Genomic DNA, 16225 nt, shown 5'->3' on the forward strand with positions numbered 1-16225 from the left:
TTTAATTGCAAATGTACACTACTGTGCAAAAGTCTTGAGCAACCCAAGACAATTCTTTTTAAAAATTATAACTTGAGATAAAAATGGATATGCAGTACATTACGGTAAAACAGAGTTTGTGGAGTTCAGACAAGCTTGAAAGTCAATATTTGCTATGACCACCTTTGTTCTAAAGCACAGCCTGAACTTCCCGAGACAAGGTTTTCAGTCTACTTCTTGTGTAATTTGGCGTACCTCAGCACCTTCTCTCTGTTTCCCTTCCTTAAAAGCAGCTTCTTGACAGTCACCCTTTCACTGAGAGCATTTTTGATGAAGCTACAGTGAACAGTAGATGAATAAAAAAGGGCCAGATGCATACTTCAGGTCCTGCGGCAGGGCTTTGCTGGAGTTTTTTCTTGGTCAGTTGCAGGAAAATTAATGAAAAAAGCCTGGAGTTTTGTTGCTTAAGACTATTTAGAAACAATTATAAGAATGTTCAGGTCCTTAAGGAAAATGTAAAGAAAAGAGGGCTGACCCTGATCTGGATCTCAGCCGTCTTATGGCACAAACGTACTTATTCTATGTGTGTTATATCAACAAGTTTAGCTGTTTTTATTTTAGTAAAAGATATTAATACTTGTCTGAATTTCCCCCCAGTTTTTCCTTCTAACTACAGCATGTAAATCTATTAAATTAAATTTCCAAAAGTCTTAAGCAGAACTGCAGAAAAAAAACAAGAAACATGCCCCATTTATATTTATATAAGATCTTTAAAAAGAAGACTTTTTTTCAGGAATTAACTTTTTTTTTAAAAAAAGATGTGAGTCACGCATTCACGTAGAGATACCTAACGCATGACTTGCTCACGAATTCCAGTCACACTGAAGGGACCTTCATCTTCCATATTGCCAGAGTCCTCTTAATCATTACTGAATCATAACTCAAGTAAAGCAAAATCTCCTTGAGCTTACTCTTGTTTGGAAAGAGGTCTTAAAAGGACACCAATTGGAAAAGATATATAACACTTAATAGTTTTCACTGTAGAGTAACTTATAAACTTCCTTGTAGGTTTTCCATTTGTATTAATTTTAGTTTGATGCATAGTCTCGTGTTTGTCTTTCTTTAATGTATGACCATTTATATCCTTTTAAGCTGATTCTGGTTCTTGCACAATTTTCAAACTATTTTTTAAAAATGAATCCTTTAGAAAAGAAGACAGGAAAACATTTTATTAAGCAGCAAATGTGCTATCACCATCCTGGTCTAACTCAGAATACACAAATATCTCTGTGAAGCTCAATCTCAGAAAGCACTGAGGTTCCACAGAAATAAAAATAATACAAAAGCAACAAGGATTTTCCAATTCAGCTTCAGCATGTGGCAGATTAAGCTGGATACCAGACCTCAGCGTCCTGGCAGAAATGGCGAGACAGTCTCTGTTTGTGTAAACATTGCTCATCTTCCACAATCTGTCTCCTGCAGGTCCTTTGTGAGGACGGCAAACAGAAAGTCGCTGCAGCAATGGTACAGTGATTCAGAAATGCTGGAGACTCTTCATCTTTGTTCGAATCTGGAAATTGCATCACTTTGTCTTGATTTCAGCATTTCTGCATTGAGCACGTTATTTCAATGTTAGTTGTTCTAAATGTTCATCTTGTGCAATTCTAACAGTTTAGTGTGTGCATATTTACATATACTAAAGTCTTTCTATGTTCATACGACAGACAAATCAAAGGCAAGTGTTGTACGGCACTGAATAAATCACACGCTGAGAACAACAGAGCAGATTGTACAGCTGATGATTTATTTATTTGTTGTGGGTTTGCGATGACAGTTATTGCATAAATGTGTGTGTGAAATAACCAAAGACTGCAGTGGATGTACAGCAGGATGGACAGTTCTTCAAATATTGTGCTATGTTTATGCACATATACATGTATATATTTTTAAAAAATCATCTTCCACTTGTAAAGACGTATATTCACAACATGGTTATGAACTACCCGCACAGTTACTGTGCTACAAGAACAATACATTCAAAGACACCAACCGACTCACACATTTCTTAGGAACACACTTTTAACACAATGGGTCCGGGAGAGAAAGGGGGAAACGCTAGTGCATTGTTGCCACCTAGTGGCTGAATCCATTCATAACAACATCCAAGCAGGACCGCTTGCTTTTTCTTTGAGGGACCTTCAAAAAGAAAATCCTGTAAAAGGCTACATTCTCTCATTTCTGTGCACAGAAGACTTCTGACTAGTATAGGACTGACTTCACTGACAGGCTTTGAGATTGCAGTGCTATTATTTCCGAGTTACGTTTTTATGTTTGCCTGCAGGTATAGTGCAATCAGGTCAACAAGTGGTTCAAATGACAGTCTCTACCACGGCTTTTAAATAATTACAAAAACAATGTCATAAGGAAATAGATATTTCTGACGCTTGATAAGGCACTTTATCGAAGAGCTTCACAGTTTCTAGCATACTGCGATCTTGTCTATTTATTGCAAATCTTTTTTTCTTTTTTTTTTGCATTTGTGTGTGACAAAAATCAGCTAATCTGTAGTTAACTGGTTTAAAATGAAAGGACTCTCTACTCCTAATGTGCAATAGTCAGGTGTCAAACCTGTTACTCTGTTCTCATTATTCTCCTTTACAGCTTGTTTTGCAGTTTTTCTTTAGAGCTCTAGGACACAAAGCTCACACAAGTCAAGTTCACATTATCCACTCATCACATGTGCTCAAGTGTCAGGCCTTGGTGCTACAGTTCATAGTTAGCCTCAGCTCACGCCTCCATCACAGAGATCTATCTCCCAGACACACATTACTTCCGAAGGTCCAGCCCTTCTTCCTCTCTTCCTCATCCACCACACTTTGTGAATTTATACTGCCAGGTCATCTTGGCGAGCCCTGCTGCTGGTCCCGCTGGTCTTGCTCAGGCGCCGTTTGTCCTTCAAGTACACTGAGTGTAGCAGAGGCAATGGCGAGCAGTTATTGGGCAGGCCTGTTGGTACCTGGTTGTATCTCATCCTGAGGAAGTCTTCATCATCCTCCAGGTTGTCGCAGCTACGATGTCGCTCAGTTGCCAGATTGGCTGAGTTCTGCTGCAGCGCCATTCTGGTGTTGAAGGGATGAGAGGCCATGGAAGTCATGCGGTTTATGGAGGCGGGGGCTGTCAGGCACTGGTTGAAGTCAGGAGGTGGGGTGCAGGAGACTGAGGGTTGTGGTGAGGTGTTGGACTCCAAGGCTGCAGACACCGCTACCGTCACAGCTCTCTGCTTGCTCTTTTGCATCATCTTTTTGTGTATGCACCTCTTGATGCTCTTCCAGCCGAGATGGTAGAGCTCCAACACAGAGAGCAGCAGAGAAACGCCGGCCACCACCAGCATGAAGACGATGAAGACATTCTTCTCCGTGGGCCGTGACATGTAGCAGTTAACCGGATTGGGACAGGGCAATTCCTTGCATAGGTACAACGCATCGAGGAACACTCCATAGATAAGATACTGCACCACAATGAAAGTCACCTCCATCATTGTACGGATTAAAATGCTCAGGACGTAGGTCCGCAGCAGCGCCCCTTTTAGGCGAACTCTGCCACTCCCGTCAGCAACCACCTCCTTTCCGCTCTCCTTCTGCTGGAGGTACTCCTTCTCCCCCTCCAGGTCTCCTCCCTCTTCACCTCTCGCCTCTCTCTCCTCCTGCTCCCTCTTTCGCCGCTTCTCCTCCCTGCGCACTGTGTGCATGGCGTGGCCCATATAGATGAGGGAGGGCGTAGAGACAAAGACAATCTGCAGCACCCAGTAGCGGATGTGTGCGATGGGGAAGGCCCTGTCGTAGCACACATTGGTGCAACCTGGTTGCTGGGTGTCACAGAGGAAATCGCTCTGCTCGTCCCCCCACGAGGACTCTGCCGCCGTGCCCAGCACCAGGATACGAAAGATGAAGAGGATGGTGAGCCAAATCTTTCCGACCGAAGTGGAGTGTTCCTGGACTTCCTCTAGGAAATTCCCCAGGAGGGTCCAGTCCCCCATCGCTACTCACGGCCTGGGCGCACACCTGAAGCACAAAGAGCTGGTAGGAACAACGGGGAAGGTGAAAAGAGGGTGCACCGGAGGGGGAAAGGGGGAGTTTCTGAGGTGGAGGATGAATAGAGTGGAAGAGGAGGGGGAAAAGGGGAAAAGAGAAATACAAGCAGACAATCAGTGACAGCTGTAGATCATCTGCATTCCCGCTGATGGGAATGACCTGGTGTATGAGTGGCATTGTGTGGCACAAAAATAGCCTCTCCGCCTGTGAATCGCTTTAGGGCTGGATACTGTGACATGAGAACAGCCATTTTTTCCCCCGAGAGACAGACGGAGGAGAAGAAATTTGGTAGCCATGTAAAAGAAAATAATAATATTATTATTAAACATTAGATTATGTGTGTTTACATTCCCTCTTGTCCTGTTCCAAATTATTAAAACAGATTAAATTACAGAAAGCGAAACACGCCTCCATCAAAGGGGCGAGTCAGCACAGAAAGACTTTGCCCTTTTTCAGTGCTGTGACCTGGCCTGAGCTGGACATTTCCCATTTCCCCCCGCGGCACACCACTCACAATTTCAGTGCAATGGCTTAGATGGCCACTGTCCTCCCTTGCTGGGATGAAACCCTCCTTCAGATTCCAGTCTCCATCTATCTGGAGGTGTCAGTCAGACTGCTTCTTCTCTCTTTTTTTTTTTTCAAACTAATCTCTTGACTTAAGCATTATTGAGAGTCTGGGTAAGATCCAAACATGGCAGTGACAGGCTGGGAAGTCTCAGCTGAGAATGACCCTATAAGGCGGTTTACTAGACAGCTTTATGGGTGACACAGATGACCGCCATCATGGAGGGGTTAAGAAAACCTGTCAAACTGGATCAAGTGGTGACTTCTAACATTTATGGGCTGAATATGCATGTAGCTACTTTTAGCTTTTACTACGCAATTAAGAAATAAAAGCCGGTTAAAACACCTCAGAAAGAAAAAAGGGTTGAAGGTCACAGGTCAACAGGTTTTTCCAACGCGTCACGCATTTGAAGTTAATGCTCTGTTTGGTGGTGTAGCAGAACATGTAGACATTACTCTAAAGGAGCCAAAAGCCAAATATACTTTCATGGAAGGAAATTATATACAGTATAATCCCTACAAGCAAAGTAAGTAAGCAAGATTTTATTTATACAGCACCTTTCAAGATAAAGTGCTTCACAATAAAACGCCAGAACATAAAACTAAAAGTTAACCAAGCACAAGTCTAAAGAGAGAGAGAGAGAGAAAGAGAGCTACAAAAGCCACAGGGGATGTTAATATGATTTCTTACCACCTCTCATCTCTTCCTGAAGGAAATCCTCGAGCAGCTGTTTCCATAGCAAATAGCTGTTTGGTCCACAGTGCAAGGTTTTGAATCGACTGGCTAACACTGACTCTGGTTATGTGTGACAGCGAGATATGGTCTAAATGACCATGACCATCTGTCTCGCCCCCTCCCTCTGTGTCTCTATGAAGTATATATATGGCAATAAGATGGAAAATCAGGGCATTGTGCTCCGTATCTCTACAGCACAGAGTGGTAGCAAACAAAACACCAGTATGACAACATTTTGGAAAAGAAACGTTTAACCTCCATCCACAGCCCAAGGCTGACAAGCCAATGCGCAGCACAGGAAAACTGCGCTGTGCTATTTTTCCAGCATAGATCTGACACCTTGGATAACTGGACAGCAGCTGGCCCAGAGCCTTAAACGGATAAAAAGCTCACGATCTTTACTGGAAGTAAATCGCAAACAGCTGCAGAGTTGAGGAAGTGACTGAGAATCCAGCCAGCACAATGCCAGGAGACCGCACATTAAAACAGCCACGCTCTTATCAGCTGATACTGACAACAAACCTGTGCAAACCTGGGTAACAATGCATTTCCCCCTGGGCTATGACAAACTATGTGACAATCTCTTGCTGGTTTGCATGTGTCATTTTCTAAATGAATCCCAGATTCGAGCCGTGAGCATAGAAGAGATCCAGAACAAGTCATTTTGTAAAATGATGTTCTTTAAGAGGATACATGTTTTTAATGAGTTTTGCTTTTTAAAGGGAGATTAGGTGAAGACTGATTGTTCCCTAATCTATTTGTACAATGGTACAGTGGTATTCAGACTCTCACACAGTTTCTTAATTTAATGCAATATTAGTTTCAAGGCTGCCAAAGTTCCCCTGTGGTTCTAAAGCTGTGCACCATTTAGATGCTGATATCTTGTAAGCAGGATTTGATTGGGTAAACTGCCTCTTTTAGAAAGGACTTATAGTCCGTCAGTCTGGGCACATGGTGTACATACACAGCGATGAGAAAGGAAGGCAAAGCAGAATTCAGAACAAGTGGTGTGAGGCTGTTTTCTTGGCTACGGTCTCCTTCCCTCGAATACCTCTTCCTGCTCTCAGAGGAAGCAATCTCAAACAATATGATTTCCTGTGGACAGCAGGAGCAAGACATTGAAATGAGCAGAAGGTGAAAGGGGTGGAGGTCAGAGACGAGCTGCTCCTATGAACCGTTTCTGTCAAAGTGCCTTTTACTGCCACTGGTTGTCGATCACACCTGTGCTGCAGGGATTTACTGTGATCCACTGTGCCCTTTTCTGAACAGTGCGCTTTGCCTGTGCACCATCACAGCTGTCAGGTCTGTTTATAATCTCAGTGGTATTGTAATGGAGGAGTAATGGAGAATCTAGTTAGGTTGTATTCAAAATAGCAAAGTGCGTAAATGCAACATTACGTATCACTGACTTATTTCCTTTGACGCTGATCGAAGTGCCTGTGTTTGCACTGAGGGAGCTTCACAGAAGGAAAGTTTATGTGGTGGAGGGATCCTGTGATGAACCAAACAATAAGCTTAGCTTTCTACGAACTGAAGGAAAAACGATGATGTTTCAGCACTGCAAGGTCAATTCAAACCGGGCTCACAGTGTGCAGCCTTATTGTAATTTCCAGTCAGAACATCAGTCAGGCAGCTGAGACAAGTTAAGAGAAAAGTAGCAGCTACTTCACTGAGAGGTGATGGCTGCTGCTGTGACTCACTGTAGACCAACAGGAAAAATGTTGTGTGTTTTCTCTGCCTTGCAACTCAACAATAAATCCCGCAGTCTGTGAGAAGCACATCAGCGGTGCCAGAGGGCGGTGGAGCTTGTTTAAGAACCAGTGAGGCTGGTGGCAAGGCCCGAGGCTAGGGAAATCTTACAGGAACACGAAGCTATGTTTGTATTGCTATAAATTTATGCCCACCAGAGTCACCTTGTGTCATAACACAAAAGAGACATAGGCACATTCCCTCAGTTGTGGTTTCTAAATCTTAGACAATAAAATCCTTTTGATGATATTTTACTGATGAGCTTTATAAACTACACACTCTTTTTCCAACTCCCCCTCAGCCTGCAATGTATCCACAGCCCGGTAACAACAGGGGGCAGGGTTGATTTAAACTTTCCTTCAGTGATGTGCACCTTTCAGCACTAAGCCGTGTTTGACAGACTCCGGATGCTCTCAGGGGATCAGGATACACTGGTTGATCTGCGCTGTCATCACAAGCACACAGACAGTAAGGTGGTGAGTTATACACTTTCCTGGCTCGCTTCCCTCTGATGGGGCATTGTTTAGACTACCATCAGTGGAGGAAAACGTATGTTGTGCATTGAGAACAATCGTGTTATTCGTGTCTGAAAGGATTTGCTGAAGAGATCAGGAAAAGTCATTTCTTTCCTACGGAAGGACAAATTTGGCCTAATTGTATTTTGGAGTTACCAGCATACAAAACCCTGTTAACTGAATAGCCAAACTAGGTAAGAAAATGGTCATGTGCGTTATTTGAAGATATTTAATCGGCAGCTATAAGGCCTGATGCATTTATAAAGCCTCTGTAATGAGCTGCATGCGCTAAGATGGTTTTTTTAGTGTCAGAAATGTGATCAGCGCTGGGGAAAAACAAAACAATCCATAACGCTGCATAGATTTCTGCAGGAAAAAGTTAAATAAACAGCAAGACACTAATGGTGCACATTGTGTTTTAAGCACCTAATTGTTTTTACATGAACCAGAGTTGGGTTGTTATGCTTTTAATTCAATTTTAAATCTAAAAATTATGATATATTGTAGTGATCTTCATCTCTATCACATCCTCTAACCAGGTATAGCATACAATAAAACTTTATTATCTGAAGTTTTTTTGACTCTTGTTACTATTTTACTCTATGACCTTGGTTGTGTTGTGTTGTGTTGTGTTCCTCTCAATGAAACAGCCTCAGTATAGCTTTACTACAGAACCGCCATGTGTTAAAAACAGTACATACAAGTTTTCTGAGCTTATTTCAGTTAGATATCAATAGCATAGTGGATAAGGATATACAAGTTGAAGTCACTCACACTTGGTTATTTTTACTCTCTCGTACTATTTTTCCCAGTTACAATGCACACACGTATTTATTTTTCTAATGCTTGAACTTTAGCACGTCTCCAGAGTCAGTCCCAGTCCTGCAGCAGCTGTTTGGGTTAGGGACTTGTTCCTGAAATGCCAGGATTACAATCGAGGATGAGTGTGTTTAAGTTTAGCTATAGTGGCACGCTGGCTGGTGTTAGGTTGGTGTAGGGTGACCTACAAAGTGGATCTGATTTGGCACGAGAGCGAGAATTCTTCGCTCTCATGTGAGTCACCTGTTGCCACTTCTTACAGACCCGCACGGGTCTGGGCTCCCATATATCAGTCACACCAGCAGAAGCCAGCAGGCCGATGTGCTGTCTGCTACCTTACATGGCTGTCTGGCTCTTCATCTACCCACTACTGTACACAGACCCACAGCCCTGTTATGATCTATTGTTGTGCTGCATATGGCATTACGCTGGAACCTTCAGGCCAGAAAGCTGCAAGGTGTTTCAGGGAGCAAAACAACCTCCTAACAAACTCCTGATCATGAAAAGCAGTTTTATCTATTTTTATTTCGGTGTTTACTTATTTGAAGACAGTCTATATACTCAGTAATACACATACCATTCAGCCTTGGCATAGGGCACTGGTTTCAGATTAGCGAGCTGGTAATCTTTTTTCTTTTACTGGCAGGTATTTAAACAAATCTCTTTTTTTATGATGGCAGAGGGAGTCTCGATTCACACTAAGACATGCTAATGGCTACTTTTAAGTGTGAATGTATCAGCTGTTGGTGCTTGAATGTCAAACAGAGGAACACTGATACAGATTGAGGTTGAATATCCTGCTGAAATCACAGAGTAAGATTTTTTCTTTTTTTTTTACTGAGCATCACATGAAGTTATAAATCTGTTATTTTGAAATATGAAGTCCTAAAAGTTCTTACTTCATACATAAAAACGGCACTTTTTGGGGAGTAAGTTAAAAAGAAATGTACAGTTCATCTTTGAAACAAATCCCTAAATAGTAAGTAAGGGAGAAAAAAACGCCCCAAACTGTATCATTACGACATTAAATACCGCCCGTGTATTTAAGAGGCCTCTTTGATTATGAAAGACTTGCTTATAATAGAGCAGTTGTGCTCCGTAGCACTGTTACTAAAGAATTTAAATGTCTTCCACCGTTGTTCAAGCCTGCTTGAACAAAAGAGTCCTTTAGTTTTTGTTTTTGTTCGCCTGTATTTCTCTATGAACACTCAGAAGAGTAACTGGTATCTACAGGCAACTCATTAATTTGATTTTATCCCTTCTCTGTAGAAGAACAGAAACTGTAAGGGTAAATTGTGCTAGCATTAAAGTAGAATTATCACGGCACAGGGATAACGATTTCTTAAAGTCTTCATTGAGTAGGTATGCATTGCTGGTGGCTCTGTGCTTTAGGTTACCTCCAGTACTGTGCTTTGTTTGAGTATATTTGTCTTATATGAAAGCCATGAGGGAAGAAGAGCGAGACGAAAAGAGTTAACGCAAGTGGGTTGACAGCTGTACCTGCCGGGGAGGACAGGGGGTTTAACACAGACCAGGCCTCTCACTCCATCGTACCTCTCTTCAAGATATCATCACTCCCTTAAAGACTTCATCGCTGCTTTAGTAAGATGCTCGCAGCTTTTTACCAGAAAGTCTGCATCATTTCACTGAAATTGCATTGAGCATTATTAGAGGCTTCTATGCTTACTCACCGTTCTGCTTTAGTGCCGATATTCGAGAAGCTGCTTTCAATCAGGCAGAGATGGTCCCTCAGAGGAACTAAGTCTTCCTTAAGTTAGCGGACAGATGGCAGGTGTAGATGCAGATGACCACAGCGCGATTGTAGGACCACCTTCTTGTGGGCATCAGCAGAAGATGACTCTTGACGCCGGCATCTGAGCGTCGTGTCTTCCCACCACGAGCTGTTTGTCCACACAGGGGGCACGAGAAGAAAAAACAGGGCATCACGAGAGAGTGTTTCCCCCATGGACCTCCCTTCTCTTTCCCTCTCTCTCTCTCGCTTCCTCCTCCTCCATCTCCTCCTCTTCCTCTCCACACTCCCCCTTAATTCTTACATCCCTGGTGCTCTATTTTTTGCTGGGAAGCGTTCTCTGGAAGGGGAAGTTGAATTGTTTGTCTGGGATCAATGGCAATTCCTGTCAGAGTAAACTTCAAGACAGTTATTTACCATGCGACTCTTGGGTTTACGGCTGAGTTTTCTGTGTTCAGGGTGAAATTCCCACAGTGTGAGATGTAAACTGTAATGAGGTGAGGTAAATCCAAATTATCTAGTGAAAATGGGATTAGCTTTAATTCAACGACCAACAACTTTACTCTAAGTTGCGTTTTCAGGAAACCAGTAAACACAGGAGAATCAAGATTTCGGTCAAAACACCGTACCTGCTTTGTTCACTTGTTCGTCTCAAGGTTTCCCTTCATCCCTCCTCAAAAGTCACACAGACCTGCAACCAGTTGGTGAAGTTTGGGATTGCAACAAAGAGTCACAAACAAAACCAAAATAGCTCATCCTCCTCTTCCCTTGTTTCCCTGTTTGCTGAATGTAATGTGAGTGTCAGCCGAGGACCCCCTGTACTGGCCTCTGCCTGCAGACACATGTTCTATTATATAACAGGAATCTTTCAGGTTTAATTCCTCCTTGCTGGAGGCCATTCCAACGGTTATAATGAAGTATTGAGAGCAAAAACACACAGGCAGATAACTTCTCTTCTCGCATGTCCTTAACGTCTTTCAGAAACATTCAGGTTTCCCACCACTTCACATTTCATTTTAAAAATAATACTAGGTCATTTAGGAAAATACATGTACTTTATGTGGAACTATACCCATTATGCAGTGTTAGCGTCATAGAAAATGTAACAGCAACACCAGACTGGTTAGCTTGGCTTCCAGGAAGTTACTGCACCTGGCCAGGAAATAACCTGCCTCGTACCCACGCCTATAACCACAACAGGGAGGAATGAAGATTAAACAGGTCCTGTAATCAGACGAGATGTTATTTGCTGGGAACAGAGAGGAGCTCCTGGGGACAATTTACAAGGTTTACCTGAACTTGGTTATTGATGAGAAGATTTTAATGTTAAATTTACAATAGGTCTACATACAGAGTTTTAAAGAAAAGTTTTTGTGGGGTTTGTTATGTTGAATCAAGTTGTCGTCGTTTACTTGATAATAGTCTCTCACAAAGATTATGCAGCATATTGAAGAGCGGAGCTTTAACTCAAGCTATAAGAGGTACAACTACTGTACCAAAAATGTTGTGACTTTTAGTTTCTACTGGTAATTTAATTAAGAGGATACTTCAAAGCCTACAAATGAAATTATTCTAAGTCAGATATCAACAATGAAGATTTGGCTTGCACCAGATTACACTGCCTAACTGTCTATTTTAGCGATACTGAGGCCTCGAGGTCTTTAGCGCTGATGAGTGTCCAATAAAACTCTAAAAATGCTGGGAGCTAAAATTTTGTTTACTATTATGTACAAATTGTTTTTTTCCCTAAACAACACCAGGTTCTGGAAAGAAAAGCAGATTTAACTTACAGAGTTACAGACCTTTTTTTTTTTTAAGCATTGTAGTCCAGTCTTCCTTTTTTGAAATGGTTTTAATGCTCTGTCTAATTGTCTCAAGATTCTGGGACAAAGAAAAACCCTTAATAAAAATGTCTATTCACAGACCACAGTAAAGTATTCCCATCAAACGTCTGCAACTGTATCTACTTTTTACACATTCAGAATAAACATGGGTATTTATCCATTTGATTATGTGGCACAAAAGACCCTTTTCAGGGCCTCAGGAGCCTATCCCAGCTGTCTTAGGGTACACCCTGGACAGGTTGCCAGTCTGTTGCAGGGCTAACACATAGACACAGACAACCATTTGCACCTATGGGCAATTTAGAGTTACCAATTAACCTATCCCTACTAAATGCATGCGATTGAACTGTGGGAGGGAGCAGGAGTACCTGGAAGGAGCCCACACAAACACAAGGAGAACAAGCAAACTCCACATCAAAAGGCTGATGAACTGAACTCAGGACCTTCTTGCTGTAAGGCAACAGTGCTAACCACTGTGCCACCATGTGCCATGTTGTTTAAGAGAAGTAGGACCTCTAAGTGCTCAGATAATTTGTATATAATTCTGATCTGATGTGATTTGATTGTTGATTTTATCTCTGAAATTGTATATGTCACCTTTTGTGTTATCTTTTCTTTACCTTGTCGGCCCGTGTGACCTGACTTTCCTTCTTAACTCTTCAGGATTTGTCAAAAGGTTGTCAACTGCACCTTCACATTTAATACTTAGGCTCTTGACAAGAAAGCAAATAGGATTATTTACCATAAAGTCAAACTTTTCTTTTACAGAAGAGTTTCCATCGACCTTGTTATTCTATTCAAAGACTCCCATAACTTCTTAATTACTGATTTGGGCCTCTTATCCTTGCCAATTTCATGGCCTAAATTGTCATATGAATGGTTAAATTCTCCTCTTTAACAACTGTGCCTTTGACTGTGGAACTGGAAAAATCTTTAAGTATAAATAGCAGGAGCACCAAGTAAGAAGGATCTTGTGACAAACTCATTAACTTCTGGCCCGAGGAGGTATGACCTCTGCTGTACTCCCACCCATATACATACAGTATGGCCATATATATGTTTTACATTAGTTTTATATAAGTCTGTTCTTTCCCACTCTTTGCATGCAAGCTTAATTTAAAGAAATGTGTCTGGGTGTAATGTTTCTGAATATTTCTTCTTTCCTTCTTCATTTTTCAAAGGTTGCTGGTCATTAATTAAATAATTTACTCTTTTTTCCCTTCATTTCCTTCGTCAAAAGCCCATGGAGTATCTAACACCCCTTAAAGGCTTCAGTCAGCTTCACTCCATTTTTTGAAGGGATGGAAAAGTTGTTGCTAATTCCTAATTATGAAGCTTTCCACAGTTTAAAGGATGTGCTCTGATGGTCCCATTGTGTTGAACATCAGGATGGATTTAGAAGCGGAACAGCATTCACATCCAATAACAGCACGAAGAGATTTGTAACAAAGAAGTGCTGTCCATGACTTCAAGTAATCTTGTCGCTTAGAGCTTCTCAGTAGTGCCAGGATGAGGTCTGAACATGTGTGTATGTGTGACAGTGAGCTCAAGAGTGGGAGAGGATTGCATTATATGAATTTCTATGAGTGAGCGTAGTATGCAGAATTTGTACTTGAGTGTTTGATGGAAAAATCCCACACTGCCAGGATGCATTAACATAACCCTCCCCTATAGCCTGAGAGTCTGACCCCTGCACATTTCAGCCCTGCCTCACCCAAGTCCAAGGGAAGCCATGTTTGATGGACATGCACTTCTGAATGGTCATCACAGCCTTATGTGCACCCACTAACGGGAATTTGTAATCCACAGTAGGAAATTCTCAACACGGAAAGTCAAGGTTGTTTAATGTAATTAAAATAATTATATGCGCTTGTATGTACGCCTATATCACCACAGACTCTAGGTTTTTAACTGTGAGTTCATAACCGACGGATGGGTCCCTCTTTTCTTAAGCCCAGACAAGTGTTGGCCCAGAATGTCACTTCCAGAAACAATTCAAAATTTCAGATGATCAACCCACAGGGCAGTTTACAACTTTGCCTCAGTCCATCCAGCGAAAGTGGCGGTTTTTAGTAATGTTGTTAATTCATTTATGTATTTATTTATTTATGAGTATAATAGTGAAACATGTTCCTAAGGTTATGTCAGGATTTCCAGCACAGAAGTGTGTCTGGTTTTACAGCCGACGGGGCCAGAAGATCACAGAGGCTCAATGATAATTTTTTTGAAATACACAGTCATGCCACTGACTACCAATAAGCATATTTAGCTATGATATTTCCAGATGTTTTTTCTTAACCACTACACATATTTTGGGTCTTAAATTAAAAAAACAAACAAAACAAAAACATAAAATACGCTCAAAGTGAATTTTTTGGCAGGTTTTAACTAAGATCATGCTTTAGAGATAACCCCATGAGCTAATGATGATCTTTCTTGAGTTCCAAAGAGACATATATACGGTGGCCAATTTCCCAAGGTCTAGCTCGCGTAGTCCCATGTGCTCCAGAATCAGTGTCCTCCTCAATCCTGGTGATTGGTGCAGATCCTGCCACTATAAACCAAGTAAGTAACACGGGTTTAGTTGTTACTAGAATAACTTATTTGCAATATGCGTATTTAACATTTTCATTACAAAAACACAATACTTCATTTTAGTTGTAGTTGAGGGAGCACAGTGATCTACAGTGAATAGTGGGGTTATCCAGCTAAGTTCAGGCTTAAGGAAATGGTGGGTTTTCAGAATAACAAATCTTATCAGGGTTTATCACCATGGTAACCTGTTGCTACAGACACCTTAAGTCTGCAGAAGATTTCCCAGAATACATATTAACATTGGTACCAAACGGAGAGATCATATATCTCCAGCTTTAGCCTCCCTACACTGGCTGCCTGTCTACTACAGGATCCAATTTAAACTTTTACTTTTTGTTTTTAAGTCACTTCACGCCCGAGCCTCTTCTTACCTGTCTGAGCTCCTTTCTGTTTATGCTCTAGGAAAAGTCATGAGGTGTAGCTCAAAATTAATGCTATCCATCCCACGGACTAATCTCACATCTCGTGGCGATAGAGCCTTCTCTGTGGCAGGTCTCAGACCTGACCAAGTGCACAAACACTTGATCAATTTAAATGACTTCTGAAGACATATTTTTATGTCCTGGCTTTTAACACACTATGACCCAAGCATTTTGGTCTTATTTAATAGTCTTAGTTATTTTTTAAATTCTTTTATTATCCTATCATTGTTTTATATTGTTATTATTGTTTATATATTGTTTCTTTTTAATGGCATTTTTATATTGTTAAGCACTTTGTGAAGCATCATCTTTCTGGAAGTGTGCTATATAAATAAATTTGACCTCTGACCTTAACAGGTACGAAGTCACCGCCTACTTACCAATCAGCTGAGTCACCATTCCTGATCCTTTGGATGTCTGCACATGTCTATGTTTTTCCCTGATGAGCATCAATATAGATACTTGACTTTATTTCTCGATTTATTTATTTTTTATTTTTTATTTGTTAACAGCAAAAATGCCATAATGAATGATCCTAAAATGCTACACCTCTAGTAGACCTTACATCAAATCTGCACAAAATCTAAGCATGTGGTTGAATTTTGCTTTTACATTTAATCTTTAGTAGATTCTTAGATGGTTTAAACTCACTGGGCCTGCAGGTGAAATAAACTATGACTGTCTTACACCCCTCTAAACATTAATTTAATGGATTAACAATATTAATTGTTAATCCATCTGATTGTTCTGTGTCTAAATGTCAGGGCATTGAAACCCTGTTAACTGATATAGTCAGGACACTTTCAACCTTCAAATAGGCTAAACTTTGTTAATACAGTGTGCCCTTTCCAGTCTTCAAATATTCATAAAGTGTTTCAAATACTGCACCAATATTATACAAGACACATCTCCTGGATGCACTGGTACGCATCTTCAGTGATGTATCCTGGGGTCATCAGGTGTTTCGGGTCTCACAACATCATACACCCTCACCCAGGTGACCCAGCCGGGGTGATCAGGCCCCGACTTGCGTACCAGTAGCTACCCACGGATCAGCCCTCTTAATCCACAACCACCAAGTGGCTTTCTCTGCCGCTTCGCTCACAGCCTGGATGACCCTCTGTTTGGCTGCCCCAGCCACACCCAGTCGGCCTAGGACTT

At 41.5% G+C, this 16225-nt stretch overlaps 1 protein-coding gene across 3 annotated transcripts; it reads right to left on the minus strand.

Annotated features, from left to right (window-relative positions):
* Positions 1-842: 842 nt before the first annotated feature.
* gja5a (gap junction protein, alpha 5a) lies at positions 843-15266 on the minus strand. 3 transcript variants are annotated; one of them, XM_014333320.2, is made up of 2 exons: positions 10145-15266; positions 843-4115 (listed from the first exon to the last, which is right to left on the minus strand). In XM_014333320.2, exon 2 carries the CDS (start codon positions 4013-4015, stop codon positions 2864-2866), a length of 1152 nt encoding a protein of 383 aa, XP_014188806.1. In that variant the 5' UTR covers positions 4016-4115; positions 10145-15266; the 3' UTR covers positions 843-2863. The 3 variants fall into 3 exon arrangements, with proteins under 3 accessions (XP_014188806.1, XP_042076376.1, XP_042076375.1); XM_042220442.1 differs by lacking the exon at positions 10145-15266 and adding an exon at positions 5329-10138; XM_042220441.1 differs by lacking the exon at positions 10145-15266 and adding an exon at positions 5326-10138.
* Positions 15267-16225: the final 959 nt, after the last annotated feature.

The sequence above is a fragment of the Haplochromis burtoni genome, unplaced genomic scaffold (assembly GCF_018398535.1).
Source record: "Haplochromis burtoni strain Fernald_Lab_line unplaced genomic scaffold, NCSU_Asbu1 Contig_48, whole genome shotgun sequence".
NCBI classification, from domain to species: Eukaryota; Metazoa; Chordata; class Actinopteri; order Cichliformes; family Cichlidae; genus Haplochromis; species Haplochromis burtoni.